Source organism: Ctenopharyngodon idella, chromosome 1 (genome assembly GCF_019924925.1).
Source record: "Ctenopharyngodon idella isolate HZGC_01 chromosome 1, HZGC01, whole genome shotgun sequence".
Classification (NCBI taxonomy): domain Eukaryota; kingdom Metazoa; phylum Chordata; class Actinopteri; order Cypriniformes; family Xenocyprididae; genus Ctenopharyngodon; species Ctenopharyngodon idella.
In genome coordinates this window covers 41558731-41578782 of record NC_067220.1, presented here as the reverse complement: position 1 = coordinate 41578782, position 20052 = coordinate 41558731, and the positions used below count along the sequence as shown (strand labels likewise).

The following is a 20052-nucleotide window of genomic DNA, read 5'->3' as shown; positions in this document are numbered from 1 at the left end:
CATAAAGTAATTGATCTACATGGTGGTTGTCATGGCCAGTGCATTACTGCATGCCAGTTCTGTAAATTATGTAATTTTTTGGTGTCAATTTTAGGAATGGGATGAAATCATCCCTAGTGAAAAAAAATATATAATTTATTGTATTTTAAATATATTCCCTTTTTCTATAGTACATTGCAAATATACTAACAAAAAAATGTTAAATATATAAAAAGTATATTAGCATCATATTTTCACAATACAACTTTTAACACACTTTAAAATAACTGTACTTTAGTATATTTTCTAAAAAATATATTTTAGAAAAATATACTTGAAGTGTAAGTTCAGTTTATTTTTTAAAAGTGTATTTATTTGCACTTTATAAAAAATATATTTGAGGTATACTTTAACTGTGTGCTGAAAATGATCATTGTAACAATGCACTGGAAGTATATTTAAAAAATACATTATTTAATATCCTGAAGTTGTATTGTATCTAAAGTTAAATTTGAGTATATTTTTTTTAAGTTTACTTATTCATCCTTGGAATTCATTTTATTACGTGCTTATTTATTTCAGTATGACTAATGCATTACAAGCCCATTTAATATATGCAGTGTAGCCTACAATTTCCAAATATGTGTAAATATGTTTAATAAGTTTACACTGGCAGAATCATTTTACAGTCGTACACACAAATCTATATTGAGCAATACACCAGCAGCACAAGTAACGTTACATGCGAAAAAAATGTTGAGTGGTTTATCTTGAGACTTCGGAATTCAAATGTATCTTCAACTTGGTCTGACCAATCAGATTTTGTTGCTCACTGCCTTCAGCCAATCAGAGCTGCTGACGTCACGGTCCTCGTCTGAATCCCCCTCGCTCAGTCACTCAGGTGAATTATTGTCGCAATGTATAATTTATTTAATAAAACACTGAAAGCATAATACATCGCTCAGTCTTGGGAATTCTGACCAGTTCAATCAAGTGAACTGGTCTTTTATGGTTACAGCATTGAGTTTTCTGTAATCCAGGCAGAATCGCCATGTGTCATCCCGCTTACGCACTCAAACTACGGGCGCTGCCCAGGGGCTATAACTCTCTTCAATGACATCTGCTTTTAAGAGTTGCCTTAGTTTGTCTTTCACTGCATTGTAGTTAGTCTTTACAGAAGTAGGAAGACTGCCCCAGTACAAGAAAGCAGCATCTGAGAGCTGTGTTGACAACACTGAAGCTAACATGTTCATAAAGTCTGTACCTTGTGGTGTCATTGCTTGCACCGCTACCTCAAAACGACAAGCCCAGCTGGAGAATGATTCAGTGCCATCACCCTTAAAAGCTGCTGGAAGCTCGATATGCAGACTGCCTGTGACAGAGAGTGCAAGAGGCGGAATCCTATTGTGTTGCCACTAGCGCCAGGCGGATCAGCAGGAGCGTCAGCAATTTCAGCACCATCATCATTCTCAGACATCCCTGTAGTTTGTCTTTATATCTCATTCTTGTGTTGCATTGCGTTGTTTCGTCTAGTCCTTGTGCAATAGTTCTTTTACACAGCCGGTGACAATAAGAGTGTAATGTCCCAAATGGCACCACTATCGTGTGCCGAAAAAGTTCATAAAACTCCACAAAAAGTGCCACAAACGCAAAATAATGACCCAGCCGCCACCAAATGTAAAGTAGAGTTCGTAAACTTTGTGTGACACACACTCAAAAGAATAAAATAAATCACCGAAGAGAAGCAGCTCATGAACAGTCGTCTGTTTACTCACTCACATGAGAAAAACAACACCAACTTGCAATTCAGCCAATCAGGAAACACAAAGATGAACACTAATCAAATTTTTGAACAAGAAAACAGCAAACGAGGCAAACAAGCCCAGTGTGAAAGCCCCATAAGTCTCCAGCACCTCCTGCATGACCCTGGCCCCCTGAACTGTCAGCACCGCCTTGACCCCCTGAACTGTCAGCGCTGCCCTGGCCCCCTGAATTGCGGTACCACCCTGGAGGCTCCCTACTCTGCCTAAGCCTCTCCTTGTCAGCCTCCAGGGCACCCACCCTTCAACCCCATGTATGTATTATGGTGCAAGGATGCGCCTACCTGGAGGGGAGAGTACTGTCATGTTTAAAGCTTTGTTTTTGATTTGTTTTCTTGTTCTGTTCATTTCTTAGTTTCTAGGTTTGTTTTCAATCTGTTAATTGGTTCAAGTACTCCTCTGTACCCTGTCAGTTTGTTTCCATGGTTACATATTGATTTGAGTCTCAGTTCAGGTATGTCTCATTTATCTTGTCAGCTGTGTCTCGTTTTCCTGATCTGTTTGCCTGTGTATTTAAGCCTGGGTTTAGTTCTGTATAGTTGTCTGTCGATGTCTATATCATATTAGATTGTTCTGTTTCTGCGTGCTTAGTTTTGTAAAGATTTGAGTTTGTTTGAAAATAAAGACTGCTGCATTTAGATCTTGCTTCACCTCGTCTCTGCTGCACCCTACTTGTAACACCAGTGCAGCAGCTCACAGCAGAGAGCAGGTTTATCAGACTGAAGTGATTAGAAAGGCACAGAAACTTTAGATTCAGGGCACTTGCTGCTGTTTCCTGCATCAACACAAAGGTCCAGTTTGGGCTGTTTAAGGCTGTTTGAGTCCATTTAAGTGGTCACAGATTCCTCTTGTTGGCTTTTGAAGCTGATAACATGTGGTTGAATGTACAGTACACAAACGTAGTATGAGTCTGCAGAGAGTTTTTAAGTTGGACTGCAAGTCTTTATTCTTGTTGAAGGCAGGTGTTAAAAAAAGAAACAATTTCCTGTTTAGGTGTCAGTTGTTAAAAAAAAAACACCACTCATTCTGAAGATCACAGCTCATCCGTGAAGACGTATTGTCCAACATAAGGGCCAAATATGGAATTAGACACTATTTATCAAAATGTTGGACGGAGAAATATTGAGGACACATGTGGACCTCAAACACTGAATCACGGGCAGGATGAAGGAAAAGATGAAAAGCACAGTAAGTAGAAAATTACTTTAAATTAGAGATGGTATCGCAGATGGTGTTGTTAAAGATGTCAATAATGTTTGAGGAAGTGTCATACAATTTCAAATAATTTTTCTAAGAACAGTATGTAAATGTTTCTGCCTTTATATTTATTACATTAACAATTATACACAAATACTTTCAATATGTTCATCTTTAGATTTTTTTTTTTACAGTATAGCAATGTTTGTCTTGTAAAAGAATGTACTGCAAAAGCTCTTATTACAGCATTATCTAAAGACAAATGTAGATTAAAAGGTTCATTGAATTATTTCGTACAACCCAAATTCCGGAAGTGTTGGGACGTTTTTTTGAATTTGAATAAAATAAAAACTAAAAGACTTTCAAATCACATGAGCCAATATTTTATTCACAATAGAACATAGATAACATAACAAACGTTTAAAGGGAGAAAGTTTACACTTTTATCCACTAAATGAGCTCATTTCAAATTTGATGCCTGCTACAGGTCTCAAAAAAGTTGCACGGTGGCAACAAATGGCTGAAAAAACAAGAAATTTTGCAAAGATTCAGCTGGGAGAACATCTAGCAACTAATTAAGTGAATTAATATCAGGTCTGTAACATGATTAGCTATAAAAGGGATCTCTTAGAGAGGCAGAGACTCTCAGAAGTAAAAATGGGCAGAGCTGTGAAAGAGAAAGACCTTCCAGCGTGTTATCAGCGTTCAGCTCAAAAGCCAGCATCTCTGATGGTATGGGGTGCATAAGTGCATACGGTATGGGCAGCTTGCATGTTTGGAAGGCACTATGAATGCTGAAAGGTATATAAAGGGTTTTAGAGCAACATATGCTCCCCTCCAGACGACGTCTATTTCAGGAAAGGCCTTGTGTATTTCAGCAGGACAATGCAAAACCACACACTGCAGCTATTACAACAGTATGGCTTCGTCGTAAAAGAGTCCAGGTGCTGAACTGGCCTGCCTGCAGTCCAGATCTTTCACCTATAGAGAAAAATACGTCAAAGACGACCACAAACTCTTCAGTAGCTAGAAACCAATATCAGGCAAGAATTGGACCACAAAAGTTTAAGAGGAGATGCTACACCATGGTAAACATGCCCCTGTCCCAACAATTTTGAGACCTGTAGCAGGCATCAAATTTGAAATGAGTTCATTTTGTGCATAAAATTGTAAAATTTCTCCATTTAAACATTTGTTATTAAAGTCTTTTAGTTTTCATTTTATTCAAATTTAAAAAAATGTCCCAACATTTACGGAATACGGGTTGTAATAATAGGACAGGTATTCACTGATATCTGTGTGTTTTCTCTCTGTTTGTCAGGAGGAAGTAGATGTTTGGTGTTGATGACAGTGTGTCTCGGGCTCATTTGTATTCTTCTGCTGGTCATCATCATCTCCATCACAGCAGAGAGAGAATCTCTGTTCAAGAGTTACAAAAACACAGTTGAAGAGATCAATCAGACCATCAACAGCTTACAGGACAATTACACTGATCTAACACAGAAGAAACTGGAGCTGGAGACCAGAGTCAAAGATCTCACTGTTGAAAAAGACCAGTTAAAGAACAGCTTCAACTCTCTGAGTCAGAAGAACCGGGAGTTAGAAAGCAGAGTCACATCTTTGAGTGATGATCTGACGAGAGAAGCATCTAAACGAGGTTAGTACACAACTGTTTTGTCTAAGTAATTAATTTTTTTCTAGTTCTCTTTATCTTTACCATATATGCATACAGTTTTGAAAAGTGGTTATGTATGAAAATCTGTCTGTTCCAGGTTTTTTTTTTTTCATATTCCATGAGTGGAAGAGCTGGTCTGAGAGCAGGCAGTACTGCAGGGATCGAGGAGCTGATCTGGTCATTATCAACACTGAAGAGAAGCAGGTGAGTTTGTGTGAGTGTCTGTTCATGAATGAGAGGAATCACACTTATTCCTGTTTTCATTCACACACAGAGACTCATATCTTCAATCATCAAGGAGAAAGCGTGGATTGGTTTGTCTGACACTGAGACTGAAGGCAGAATGATATGGGTGGATAATTCACCACTGAATCGAGGGTAAGTGACAAAACACTCACAGAAAACCAATGTGTATTTAAGTCATTTTAATTCTCATTTAAAATTGAGATAATCACAACCTTCAAAAATCAGATACAGCTCTTCCACAAACACAATTATGACAACAGCCACAATATATATATATATAATACTTCCCATGAGTACATTATATGGATAAAGTCTTCTCTCTTTTGCTTTAACGTCTGCACTTTAACTTCTGCACTACTCTGCTGTTGTGGTACAGTGAATATTGTTTGCTCTTTTATGATGAATAGCTTGTTAAGATCCTCGTTTGCTGTTTGCTGAATGGATAAAAACTTTCATTGAACATTTTGGGTTCAAAGTAACTGAAAATCTGACACATTTTATTCAGGTTTTGGTCCAAAGGTCAGCCGGATAACTATGAGGGAAATGAGGACTGTATTGAACTGGACCCTACAAAAGACCCCGTGAACAACTGGAATGACGTGCCATGCTCTCACAAGAGGAAAGGGATTTGTGAGAAGAACTAGATTTTATCTAGTCTTGTGTTTTTGCTTCTATAATTTCATTGAATCGTTTTCATTGTGAATGTATAATTTCTGGCAGCTGATGTTCATATGAATTTGTTAGAAGGAAAATGTCAATATGATCTTATTCTAGCTGTTATCATGCATCTTATTTTTTAGTCTGAAGTGTTGAAGTGAAAATCACAGTAGATTGCCCTGATTCACCCTATTATTCTGATATTGAGTGTCTGTGAAACTGCCTTTGTGTTGTATTGCTATCATTTTCAATAAAATGGTCAATAACCTATTACTATAGAAAATTGTATTTTTGTTCTTATTTCATATTTCATTCTTGTGTATCTGATTTATTGCAATATTATATTCCTGCAATACCAAAAGCTGCAGTTTCAGGAGCCAATTCTACTTCAAACTTCAATCAAACAGATGTAAAGATTAAACCAAACCCACAGAAATTATTCATTTTTAATTATCTTTCAACCTTATTTTTAACATAAGAGTGGGCGCAGACATTTTAAATTTTATGTCCGAGGCTTTAGGTGGCTCCAGTTATTATTTAGCTGTGCAATAACAGTTTATTGTGCTGCTGGATGTTGTAAACTGGCATTTGTTTTCAAATTATTTTAGTTTATTAACGTACTAATAAACGCACTAGTTTGTGGCGCAATTGTTTACCGTTTACTGCACTTTGTTAAGTGTGTCACACATCAGAGGTGAAGTAATAGTCTCTTTACAAGAAAACTGATTTTAAAACTAGAATAAAGAGGCTTATATATTGAAACAAATTAGGTGAAATTTTTCAGGAGGATTACCAACGGGTTTAGTTAGGGTTTGGTTATAGGACAGTATATCAATTACATTTTTTACAATTAAACAACTAAATCATTCCTTAAAAATAATAATAAAAATACAGAATTGAATAGTAAGTACTATGAAATAAAACATGCAAAAAACAAACTATGGTCCTAGAAATGCAGTCCTGAAACTGCAGACTTCGGTATTGCAGGAATACCCTACTCCTTTATAGGCTGTGAATAGATTTCCTCCAGTCCAGCAGGGCGCAGCAGAGAGCAGGTCTAGCAGACTGGAGTCTTCAGGGAGGAACAGAAACATCAGATTCAGGGCACTTGCTGCTTGTAACAGGTCAATTTAGCTCAAAGAGAATTATTAATTAATTTGTAGGGAAATTTGAAAGAATCACTTATTTTACGGCTAACCCTAACTATAGTGAAAACACTATTATAGTGAAAACACAGTGTGAACTATCAAAGACGCGATCTGAGAGAATCACAGACGAGTCGCCGACACCCATGAGATATTTGGCATGCTAAATATCTGGACCTGTCAGCGATTCAAAATCATGCCGTGTGAAATGTGTTCTGACTGAAAATAACATCGGCGATGACCTACAGCCAATGAGAGAGCAACATACAGGGCAGCGGGAAGTTCATGGAGGAGTTATGAAGGTATAGACCACAATATCAGCAAGCATGGCTTCGGTTCAGAAAAGGGCTTCTTCTTGGTCTATTTGGAACTAAGAAATGGAAGAAAAAATCTGCCGCTGATTTAAGTTACAAAAGTTATTCAGTCAAGATCAGTGAGTGATTTTCTTTTGTTCTTGATTAACATTAATGACACAACAGGCAGCAGGTTTAATAGGCTGCTGTCACTTTAAGGATTATGGATTTATGAATGTAGACCTTTAATTTTATAACAAGTATCCAGAATTGGCATTGATTTTCGATTCCTAACCCTCCTTAAGTTCTTCCCAAAGTTGAGCTTTATTGGAAGACCTGAACGTCTTATCAATTCAGGTTTATAATTTCCCAAAGGGTTTCAATGGCTTTAAGGTCAGGGGACTGAGGAGGCCACTTGAAGACTTCAGCATGAACACTTTCGTTGCACACAACTTTGTTGCATTCGCCATGTGTTTGGGATAGTTATCATGTTGGAAAAGACACATTTGATCTCCAAACAGATCCTCCATATTTGGCTACATTGTGTTCAGTATATGGATTTGTGTATCAGCCTCTGTCAGCGGTGCTCAACATGTTTGTGGATCCTTGTGTCTTTCAGAGACGCCCTGAGTGATCTGGCCCTTCACTTCCTGAATAAGATGAAGATCATGGTGGTCAAAGACATTGAGAGGGAGGAAACTGAATTCATCTGCAAGGTATGACCAGCAAGATCCAGCTCTGTCATGAAACCATTAAATACGTTTTAGTGTAAAGTTTATCTATTATATCTATTATAAATTCTGAAGTGGACATTCCTCTTTCTTCTTTCCCATCAGACTATTGGCACCAAACCTATAGCTCATATTGACCATTTCACTCCAGAGATGCTGGGAACAGCAGAGCTAGTAGAAGAGGTTAGCCTGGATGGATCTGGCAAACTAGTGAAGGTTTTATAACAAAGATGCATCTCCAACTGAACGCATTTTGTTTTCTCATACATTTATTTATCGACAGATACTCCAAATGCAGAGATTCAGATGTTTTCGCTCTGTCCGTGCTGGATAATGACAGCAGTGTGTTGTTTGTGTTTGTAGATCACAGGATGTGTAAATCCCGGAAAGACGGTCAGTATCGTCGTCCGTGGTTCCAACAAACTGGTGATTGAGGAGGCAGAGCGATCCATCCATGATGCCCTCTGTGTCATCCGCTGTCTGGTCAAGAAGAGGTAACAGAGATCGCAAGGGACTCAGATGTTTTTATGTATTTCTCAATGCATATCCTATTGGCAGTTTTAGTTTCATATTTAAAGTATTTTTTTTTATTTTTTTTTATTATTTTGTATTTAAATAATTTAAAAAAATCTTGTAGCATTATTTATGCAGTTTATGCAATGTTTAATGCACCTCTGAGCTGCATTAAACATTAAACCTAGCAGGTTTGATGTCTCGTGTTGCAAATCCAGTGACGCTGGTAGTGTCTCTGCCTGTCTCTGTGGATGCTGCTATTCTCTCTGAACAGTCAGTTATCATGACAAAATAACCATATAAAGTTCATACACTATACAATTGAGTGTATAGTGTGTCATTTGGGACACAACTTTTGAATCAGTAGAAGCCCTTTGCTAACTCCTCCTCTTCCTGTGCGTCTGCAGAGCTCTGATTGCTGGCGGTGGAGCACCAGAGATCGAGCTGGCACTGAGGTTGGCAGAATATTCCCGCACTCTGGCCGGCATGGAGGCGTACTGTGTGCGCGCGTACGCCGACGCCCTTGAGGTCATTCCCTCCACTCTGGCAGAGAACACTGGTCTTAATCCCATCTCCACTGTGACGGAGCTGCGCAACAGACATGCTCAGGTAGAGAAGACCATGTCTGCAAGGTGCGACTGTCAACCACCCACTCAATAATGACACCTATGGACAGAAAGCTGTAACTGCTAACAGGAAATGAGTGTCTAACATGTCTTTCGGTCTCTCAGGGTGGGATCTCTAACATCTTGGAGGAGCTGGTAGTTCAGCCTCTGCTGGTCTCCGTCAGCGCACTCACCCTCGCCACGGAAACGGTCCGCAGCATCCTCAAGATTGATGATCTCGTGAGTGATTTATGTCTGAGTTCTTAAAGGGACAGTTCACCCAAAACTGAAAACGCTATCATTTACTCACCCTCAAGTTGGTCCAAACCTGTGTGAATTTCTTTGTTCTGCTGAACAGAAAAGATATTTTGAAGAATGTTGATTTTTAAAGGTTTAAAGGGGAGTGTGACCACTGCCTTAAAGGACCATAATTAGTGCTGATGTTGACTGTAAATGCACAAACATTAATGACGTCTCGATTGTTCTGCAGGTGAACACGCGATAAAATGAACATGACAAGTGAAGGAAGATCCAAGCCCACGCTGTAACCCCAATAAGACCAACTGATCTGTCGCTGTCTGTAGCTGTTACCTGTAATTTAGTAATTTAATAAAACATGTTTTTTTGACACACAAACTCTGGTCTTTTGTTGTTTTTTGTCTTTGATATATGTGGTGCATAAAGTAATTGATCTACATGGTGGTTGTCATGGCCAGTGCATTACTGCATGCCAGTTCTGTAAATTATGTAATTTTTTGGTGTCAATTTTAGGAATGGGATGAAATCATCCCTAGTGAAAAAAAAAAAAAGTATACTTTATTGTATTTTAAATATATTCCCTTTTTCTATAGTACATTGCAAATATACTAACAAAAAAATCTTTAAATATATAAAAAGTATATTAGCATCATATTTTCACAATACAACTTTTAACACACTTTAAAATAACTACTTTAGTATATTTTCTAAAAAATAATATTTTAGAAAAATATACTTGGTGTAAGTTCAGTTTATTTTTTAAAAGTGTATTTTTTGGCACTTTATAAAAATATATTTGAGGTATACTTTAACTGTGTGCTGAAAATGATCATTGTAACAATGCACTGGAAGTATATTTAAAAAATACATTATTTAATATCCTGAAGTTGTATTGTATCTAAAGTTAAATTTGAGTATTTTTTTTTTTAAGTTTACTTATTCATCCTTGGAATTCATTTTATTACTTGTGCTTATTTATTTCAGTATGACTAATGCATTACAAGCCCATTTAATATATGCAGTGTAGCCTACAATTTCCAAATATGTGTAAATATGTTTAATAAGTTTACACTGGCAGAATCATTTTACAATCGTACACACAAATCTATATTGAGCAATACACCAGCAGCACAAGTAACGTTACATGCGAAAAAAATGTTGAGTGGTTTATCTTGAGACTTCGGAATTCAAATGTATCTTCAACTTGGTCTGTGACCAATCAGATTTTGTTGCTCACTGCCTTCAGCCAATCAGAGCTGCTGACGTCACGGTCCTCGTCTGAATCCCCCTCGCTCAGTCACTCAGGTGAATTATTGTCGCAATGTATAATTTATTTAATAAAACACTGAAAGCGTAATACATCGCTCAGTCTTGGGAATTCTGACCAGTTCAATCAAGTGACATCGCAGACTGACAGATGGCGACGACAACCGGCTAGGAATTTAATGGCCTACGCGATCCTGAAAGAACCGGAGAAAAGTGCTGCTATTTGGAGGTAAGTTGTAGTCTACCAGTTAACAAACTTTTTTTTTTTTTTTTTTTTTTTTTTTTTGCTTTAACAAACGGAGAGCGATATTTCGGCTTGATATCTCCTTTTTGAGTTTGTGTGTGGTGGTTTATGGCACATGTTTGTATGCAGCACCAAAACATTCATATGATTGGTCAAATCGGCCTGTATTCTGTACAGTATTAATTCATAAAGTGTTGTATGCTTGACTATGTACCGAAAAAAAATATCGACATGCCATACTGATACAGTTCCCTGCTGCTAATCCTCATTTACTGTTCAAAAATAGTATTGGTTCAATGTAGGATTTAGACAGACTATTGTAAACGTGAATAAAGAGTTGAACATGCTGTCTGACCTCATATCTTTTGTATATATATATATTTAACCTTACATTTCTTCCCCCACCCACTTAAGAAACGTCCCCATTTCTTTACAGTTACATCCATTGAAAAGGGCAAAGAAGTGCTAAGAAAACAGAACCAAAGGAATGAAAAAAAAAAAAGTAAAATGCAAGTCATACCACGTCCACAGGCATTTAGACTCTTTTTTACATCAAGACATAGTCCTTTAAATACCTAGGCAATTTAACCTGACATCGAACTAGGCATGCAGCCGGACCAGTCCTTAGATGTTCCCTTTGAAGTGCAGAGGGCAATTTGTGGCGGTTTGAAAGGTAAGGCACCTGATAGAGCAGTCAAGGATGGGGAAAGAGTTGAGGGGGTATTTTGTTTCTCTTTTGGAGGGACAGGTGCATGGTATGGTCTCAGTCGGTTATAATGGACAATTTGACATTTGTCTGATTCGTCGAACGGATAATGTATACTGTAAGTGACTCCCACATCACCCTCTCACTCCAAACAGTCCACAATTTCAAACGGCCCTTTCCAGTGAGGAGCAAGTTTCTGCCTGATTGTGGTAGGGTCATGCAGCCACACGAGGTCTCCCCGTTGATAAGGAGTAAACTTCAGTTCCTTTTCATAGTGTTGCTTTTGCTGATGATATGCACGTTCCCTGTTTTGGGTTGCAGCAGTGAATACATCTTGAAGCTTACACATCAGGTCTGCAGCATAATCTGCTGGTGAATTGGATGGAGAACGTGGTACACAATTTGGCAACAGCAGGTTAGTCGGCAATTTGGCTTCTCTACCATGTGTAAGGAAAAAGGGAGTAAAGGCAGTTGATGAATGGGGACTAGTATTGTACGCTAAAGCCACCTGGCTAAGATAATCATCCCATTCCCCTGATCAATGAGGGTTCTATTGAAACATTCAACCATACCATCACCTTGTGGATGGTATGGGCTGGTTCTGGTCTTATGAACACCTAACATTTGACAGAGAACAAGTTCAAGAATATCTGCAGCCACATTCTGAAGCGGTGCTGTCGCTGCCACTGTTTTCATGGGTGCTTTTTGACCAGGGATTGGAGTGCATCTGGCATCACAAGGAACGCACTTCTTACACCACTCTCGTATGTCCCGGGACATGAAAGGCCAGAAGCAGAGTTGTTGTGCCTGTTGCAAGACTTTTTCGACTGATAGATGACCAGCAATAGGGTTGCCATGGAGGGACTGAAGGACCTGCTACCTTAAGGTTTGAGGTACAATGACCTGCTCATCTGTTCATCTTCCTATATAGGCTTTGAGTTTCCAACTCACAACTTCCTTTAAAACTGGATCCTGTCGTTGCTGCTCTTTGAAACTCAATTCAGAGGTAGCCAACTGCAGAATGAAAGAGGAGGTTCTCTCGGTTTCTTGCTCAACACGACTGAACCTGGTCTTTCAGTCCCTGAATAGTGGCTAATTGACAGCTGCCATTTGACAGTGGTGCACTAAGATCGGGTTGATCAGATGAAGAGGCTGTGTTTCCAAATTCTGAGCCTGAGTCTTGAGGACGTGACAGGGTGTCTGCATTGGCGTGACTTTGTCCTTTTCTGTGTATGACCGTCCATTCAAATGGATCTAATTCAAGGGTCCCGCGGGCTCGCCGACCAGTGCGATCACTGTCAATAGGGATATTCCTCAGGCCCAGGAGGGGTTTGTGGTCCGTAATGATGAAGAAGGGCTGCTTGTACAAATAGTGGGGGAAATGTCTGACAGCCCACACAATGGCCCAAAGTTCTCTATTGTACGTAGACCACTTCTTTTCAGCCTTTGTGAGGACATGGCTGGCATAAGCTACCACTGTTTCTTGAGTCCCTTTTTCCTGGGCAAGGACAGCACCTATAGCTGATGCAGAAGTGTCTGTATACAAATGGAATGGCCGGTGAAAATCTGGGAAAGAGACAATAGGTGGATGAGATAGGGCATGTTTCAAATAAGCAAATGCATCATGACATTCAGCAGTCCAATGGAATCCAACATTTTTCTCTGTCAATCTATGGTGTCAATCTGTGTGGTGAGCAAAGTTCTTAATGAATTTCCTATAGTAGAAGCACAATCCTAAGAATGCCATCACTTCAATAGGTGAGCATGGGATAGGCCAGTCCTGAACACTCTGAACATTTCTTGGATCAGGTTGAACGCTGTCTTTAGATACAATGTGACCTAAGAGCTGAACCTCACTCTTAGCAAGCGAGCATTTGGAGGGATTGAGCTTTAACCCACAGGATTTGAATCTGGAAAAAATTTCCTCCAAAAGCTGAAGGTGATCATTAAAAGTCTTACTGAAAATTAAGACATCATCCGAATACACCAAGCAGCTTTTCCAAGGCAGCCCACAAAGTGCCATCTCCATTAACCTTTGAAAAGTTGCTGGAGCATTTGTCAGACGCATGGGCATAACTTTAAAATGGTACAGTCCACTACCTGTGGTGAAAGCAGTTTTCCCACGATTCTCTTTTGCCAACTCCACTTGCCAATAGCCATGCTGCAGGTCTATTGTGGAGAACCAAGCAGATCCTGATAATGCATCTAATGCATCGTTGACTCTTGGAAGGGGATGAGAGTCTTTTATGGTTACAGCATTGAGTTTTCTGTAATCCAGGCAGAATCGCCATGTGTCATCCCGCTTACGCACTCAAACTACGGGCGCTGCCCAGGGGCTATAACTCTCTTCAATGACATCTGCTTTTAAGAGTTGCCTTAGTTTGTCTTTCACTGCATTGTAGTTAGTCTTTACAGAAGTAGGAAGACTGCCCCAGTACAAGAAAGCAGCATCTGAGAGCTGTGTTGACAACACTGAAGCTAACATGTTCATAAAGTCTGTACCTTGTGGTGTCATTGCTTGCACCGCTACCTCAAAACGACAAGCCCAGCTGGAGAATGATTCAGTGCCATCACCCTTAAAAGCTGCTGGAAGCTCGATATGCAGACTGCCTGTGACAGAGAGTGCAAGAGGCGGAATCCTATTGTGTTGCCACTAGCGCCAGGCGGATCAGCAGGAGCGTCAGCAAACTCAGCACCATCATCATTCTCAGACATCCCTGTAGTTTGTCTTTATATCTCATTCTTGTGTTGCATTGCGTTGTTTCGTCTAGTCCTTGCGCAATAGTTCTTTTACACAGCCGGTGACAATAAGAGTGTAATGTCCCAAATGGCACCACTATCGTGTGCCGAAAAAGTTCATAAAACTCCACAAAAAGTGCCACAAACGCAAAATAATGACCCAGCCGCCACCAAATGTAAAGTAGAGTTCGTAAACTTTGTGTGACACACACTCAAAAGAATAAAATAAATCACCGAAGAGAAGCAGCTCATGAACAGTCATCTGTTTACTCACTCACATGAGAAAAACAACACCAACTTGCAATTCAGCCAATCAGGAAACACAAAGATGAACACTAATCAAATTTTTGAACAAGAAAACAGCAAACGAGGCAAACAAGCCCAGTGTGAAAGCCCCATAAGTCTCCAGCACCTCCTGTATGACCCTGGCCCCCTGAACTGTCAGCGCTGCCCTGGCCCCCTGAACTGTCAGCGCTGCCCTGGCCCCCTGAACTGTCAGCGCTGCCCTGGCCCCCTGAACTGCCGGTACCGCCCTGGAGGCTCCCTACTCTGCCTAAGTCTCTCCTTGTCAGCTTCCAGGGCACCCACCCTTCAACCCCATGTATGTATTATGGTGCAAGGACGCGCCTACCTGGAGGGGAGAGTACTGTCATGTTTAAAGTTTTGTTTTTGATTTGTTTTCTTGTTCTGTTCATTTCTTAGTTTCTAGGTTTGTTTTCAATCTGTTAATTGGTTCAAGTACTCCTCTGTACCCTGTCAGTTTGTTTCCATGGTTACATATTGATTTGAGTCTCAGTTCAGGTATGTCTCATTTGTCTTGTCAGCTGTGTCTCGTTTTCCTGATCTGTTGGCCTCTGTATTTAAGCCTGGGTTTAGTGCTGTATAGTTGTCTGTCAATGACATATTAGATTGTTCTGTTCCTGCGTGCTTGGTTTTATAAAGATTTGAGTTTGTTTGAAAATAAAGACTGCTGCATTTAGATCTTGCTTCACCTCGTCTCTGCTGCACCCTACATGTAACACCAGTGCAGCAGCTCACAGCAGAGAGCAGGTTTATCAGACTGAAGTGATCAGAAAGGAACAGAAACATTAGATTCAGGGCACTTGCTGCTGTTTCCTGCATCAACACAAAGGTCCAGTTTGGGCTGTTTAAGGGTATTTGAGTCCATTTGAGTGGTCACAGATTCCTCTTGTTGACTTTTGAAGCTGATTACATGTGGTTGAATGTACAGTACACAAACGTAGTATGAGTCTGCAGAGAGTTTTTAAGTTGGACTGCAAGTCTTTATTCTTGTTGAAGGCAGGTGTTAAAAAAAGAAACAATTTCCTGTTTAGATGTCAGTTGTTTAAAAAAAAACACTACTCATTCTGAAGATCACAGCTCATCCGTGAAGACGTACTGTCCAACATAAGGGCCAAATATGGAATTAGACACTATTTATCAAAATGTTGGACGGAGAAATATTGAGGACACATGTGGACCTCAAACACTGAATCACGGGCAGGATGAAGGAAAAGATGAAATGCACAGTAAGTAGAAAATTACTTTAAATTAGAGATGGTATCGCAGATGGTGTTGTTAAAGATGTCACTAATGTTTGAGGAAGTGTCATACAATTTCAAATAATTTTTCTAAGAACAGCATGTAAATGTTTCTGCCTTTATATTTATTACATTAAGAAATATACACAAATACTTTCAATATGTTCATCTTTAGATTTTTTTTTACAGTATAGCAATGTTTGTCTTGTAAAAGAATGTACTGCAAAAGCTCTTATTACAGCATTATCTAAAGACAAATGTAGATTAAAAGGTTCATTGAATTATTTCGTACAACCCGAATTCCGGAAATGTTGGGACGTTTTTTTGAATTTGAATAAAATAAAAACTAAAAGACTTTCAAATCACATGAGCCAATATTTTATTCACAATAGAACATAGATAACATAAGAAATGTTTAAAGGGAGAAAGTTTACACTTTTATCCACTAAATGAGCTCATTTCAAATTTGATGCCTGCCACAGGTCTCAAAAAAGTTGCACGGTGGCAACAAATGGCTGAAAAAGCAAGAAATTTTGCAAAGATTCTGCTGGGAGAACATCTAGCAACTAATTAAGTGAATTAATATCAGGTCTGTAACATGATTAGCTATAAAAGGGATCTCTTAGAGAGGCAGAGACTCTCAGAAGTAAAAATGGGCAGAGCTGTGAAAGAGAAAGACCTTCCAGCGTGTTATCAGCGTTCAGTTCAAAAGACAGCATCTTTGATGGTATGAGGGTGCATAAGTGCATACGGTATGGGCAGCTTGCATGTTTTGGAAGGCACTATGAATGCTGAAAGGTATATAAAGGGTTTTAGAGCAACATATGCTCCCCTCCAGACGACGTCTATTTCAGGGAAGGCCTTGTGTATTTCAGCAGGACAATGCAAAACCACACACTGCAGCTATTACAACAGTATGGCTTCGTCGTAGAAGAGTCCAGGTGCTGAACTGGCCTGCCTGCAGTCCAGATCTTTCACCTATAGAGAAAAATACGTCAAAGACAACCACAAACTCTTCAGTAGCTAGAAACCGATATCAGGCAAGAATTGGACCACATTTCAACACCAAAACTTCAGAAACTCATAACCTCGATGCCCAGACATCTTCACACTGTTTTGAAAAGTTTAAGAGGAGATGCTACACCATGGTAAACATGCCCCTGTCCCAACTATTTTGAGACCTGTAGCAGGCATCAAATTTGAAATGAGCTCATTTTGTGCATAAAATTGTAAAATTTCTCCATTTAAACATTTGTTATTAAAGTCTTTTAGTTTTCATTTTATTCAAATTAAAAAAAATGTCCCAACATTTACGGAATACGGGTTGTAATAATAGGACAGGTATTGACTGATATCTGTGTGTTTTCTCTCTGTTTTGTCAGGAGGAAGTAGATGTTTGGTGTTGATGACAGTGTGTCTCGGGCTCATTTGTGTTCTTCTGCTGGTCATCATCATACTGCAGCACATCTCCATCACAGCAGAGAGAGAATCTCTGTTCAAGAGTTACAAAAACACAGTTGAAGAGATCAATCAGACCATCAACAGCTTACAGGACAATTACACTGATCTAACACAGAAGAAACTGGAGCTGGAGACCAGAGTCAAAGATCTCACTGTTGAAAAAGACCAGTTAAAGAACAGCTTCAACTCTCTGAGCCAGAAGACACTGGAGTTAGAGTCCAGAGTCACATCTTTGAGTGATGACCTGACGAGAGAAGCATCTAAACGAGGTTAGTACACAACTGTTTTGTCTAAGTAAGTAATTTTTTTCTAGTTCTCTTTATCTTTACTGTATATGCATACAGTTTTGAAAAGTGGTTAATGTACGAAAATCTGTCTGTTCCAGGATATTTTTTTTTCATATCCCATGAGTGGAAGAGCTGGTCTGAGAGCAGGCAGTACTGCAGGGATCGAGGAGCTGATCTGGTCATTATCAACACTGAAGAGAAGCAGGTGAGTTTGTGTGAGTGTCTGTTCATGAATGAGAGGAATCACACTTATTCCTGTTTTTATTCAAACACAGAGACTCATATCTTCAATCATCAAGGAGAGAGCGTGGATTGGTTTATCTGACATTGACACTGAAGGCAGAATGATATGGGTGGATAATTCAATACTGAATCGAGGGTAAGTGACAAAACACTCACAGAAAACCACTGTGTATTTAAGTCATTTTAATTCTAATTTAAAATTTAGATAATCACAACCTTCAAAAATCAGATACAGCTCTTCCACAAACACAATTATGACAACAGCCACAATATATATATTTGTTGTTTGCTGAATGGATAAAAACTTTCATTGAACATTTTGGGTTCAAAGTAACTGAAAATCGGACACATTTTATTCAGGTTTTGGTTCAAAGGTGAGCCGAATAACAGTGGAAATGAGGACTGTATTGAACTGAATCCTACACAAGGCCCCGTGAACAACTGGAATGATCTGCCATGCTCTGAGAAGAGGAAAGGGATTTGTGAGAAGAACTAGATTTTATCTAGTCTTGTGTTTTTGCTTCTATAATTGCATTGAATCATTTTTATTGTGAATGTATAATTTCTGCCAGCTGATGTTCATATGAATTTGTTAGAAGGAAAATGTCAATATGATCTTATTCTAGCTGTTATCATGCATCTTATTTTTTAGTCTGAAGTGTTGAAGTGAAAATCACAGTAGATTGCCCTGATTCACCCTATTATTCTGATGTTGAGTGTGTGTGAAACTGCCTTTGTGTTGTATTGCTATCATTTTCAATAAAATGGTCAATAACCATTATTACTATAGAAAATTGTATTTTTGTTCTCATTTCATATTTCATTCTCGTGTATCTGATTTATTGCAATATTATATTCCTGCAATACCAAAAGCTGCAGTTTCAGGAGCCAATTCTACTTCAAACTTCAATCAAACAGATGCAAAGATTAAACCAAACCCACAGAAATTATTCATTTTTAATTATCTTTCAATATTATTTGTAACATAAGAGTGGGCGCGGACATTTTAAATTTTATGTCCGAGGCTTTCGGTGGCTCCAGTTATTATTTAGCTGTGCAATAACAGTTTATTGTGCTGCTGGATGTTGTAAACTGGCATTTGTTTTCAAATTATTTTAGTTTATTAACGTACTAATAAACAAACTAGTTTGTGGCGCAATTGTTTTACCGTTTACTGCACTTTGTTAAGTGTGTCACACATCAGAGGTGAAGTAATAGTCTCTTTACAAGAAAACTGATTTTAAAACTAGAATAAAGAGGCTTATATATTGAAACAAATTAGGTGAAATTTTTCAGGAGGATTACCAACGGGTTTAGTTAGGGTTTGGTTATAGGACAGTATATCAATTACATTTTTTACAATTAAACAACTAAATCATTCCTTAAAAATAATAATAAAAATACAGAATTGAATAGTAAGTACTATAAAATAATACATGCAAAAGACAAACTATGGTCCTAGAAATGCGGTCCTGAAACTGCAGGCTTCGGTATTGCAGGAATACCCTACTCCTTTATAGGCTATGAATAGATTTCCTCCAGTCCAGCAGGGCGCAGCAGAGAGCAGGTCTAGCAGACTGGAGTCTTCAGGGAGGAACAGAAACATCAGATTCAGGGCACTTGCTGCTTGTAACAGGTCAATTTAGCTCAAAGAGAATTATTAATTAATTTATAGGGAAATTTGAAAGAATCACTTATTTTACAGCTAACCCTAACTATAGTGAAAACACTATTAGAACGGTAACGAGGTCAGCAGTTTAAGACATTCAATTCGTAATCACATAACAAAAGACACTTCTCTTTAAATACAAACAAGACTTTATTGTTTTTTAAACACATAATACTAATATCTAAACACACATACACACACACACACACAAACATTAACATGAGATGCAGAAAGAAAGAAAGTGAGAAAATGAGTTTAAGAGAGCGAAAAGATTCCTCTTCTCCGCTTGTTGTGATCTGTTGTGTATGGGAGTAGAACTGTAGCAAAATTCCAAATAAATAGATTATGATCCACAAATAAAGATATTCACAAAAAATAATCGTATGCACAAATGAATAGAATGAGGTCCACAAATATATGTTAGGAGTTTCACAAAAATTAATTAAATTCACAACTAAATAAAAAGAGATTTGCTAATAAAAAAACATATTCACAAATATGTTTTTTATGTCACAAGCACAACTCTGCCTGCATTTATTTGTGAATCACCACCTGTACATTTGTGAATTGCTTTCTGTGCATTTGTGAATCATTTGTGGATTCTGGAAGGTCCGTAACACTTCACAATTCAGTTTACAGACCATACAATGCAAATGCAAAAATGAAAAATTGAAACCAGGCGTTCATTTTTCTTGTTTTTCGGTTACATCATCAATGGATATTTGCCATTTTCTCCCCTTTTTTCAATTTTACTTTTGCTAAATTATAACTTTAGAA

The 20052-nt window shown here is 38.5% G+C and overlaps 2 protein-coding genes across 13 annotated transcripts in view; both read left to right on the top strand.

Moving 5' to 3' along the window:
• cct4 (chaperonin containing TCP1, subunit 4 (delta)) overlaps positions 1 to 20052 on the top strand; it is a 34014-nt gene that overhangs the window by 7897 nt on the left and 6065 nt on the right. The window contains exons 9-11 of one of the 11 annotated variants that reach the window (XM_051895530.1): positions 7849 to 7959; positions 8107 to 8237; positions 8664 to 8865. The exons of 3 other annotated variants lie outside the window; for them this stretch is intronic. In XM_051895530.1, the coding sequence (XP_051751490.1) occupies positions 7849 to 7959; positions 8107 to 8237; positions 8664 to 8865 (444 nt within the window). Of the gene's footprint in view, positions 1 to 7848; positions 7960 to 8106; positions 8238 to 8663; positions 8866 to 8987; positions 9102 to 9351; positions 9461 to 20052 lie in introns of those variants that run through there. 7 more of the 11 variants (XM_051895604.1, XM_051895502.1, XM_051895578.1 and 4 more) reach the window with 7 other exon arrangements.
• On the top strand, positions 2748 to 18400 carry LOC127513641 (CD209 antigen-like protein C). Of its 2 annotated transcripts, none has more exons than XM_051895657.1 (5): positions 2748 to 2987; positions 4318 to 4653; positions 4769 to 4875; positions 4946 to 5049; positions 17967 to 18400. In XM_051895657.1, the coding sequence occupies exons 1-5, from the start codon at positions 2879 to 2881 to the stop codon at positions 18100 to 18102; spliced, it is 792 nt and encodes a 263-aa protein (XP_051751617.1). In that variant the 5' UTR covers positions 2748 to 2878; the 3' UTR covers positions 18103 to 18400. The 2 variants fall into 2 exon arrangements, with proteins under 2 accessions (XP_051751617.1, XP_051751609.1); XM_051895649.1 differs by lacking the exon at positions 17967 to 18400 and adding an exon at positions 5423 to 6028 and having other exon boundaries at positions 2749 to 2987.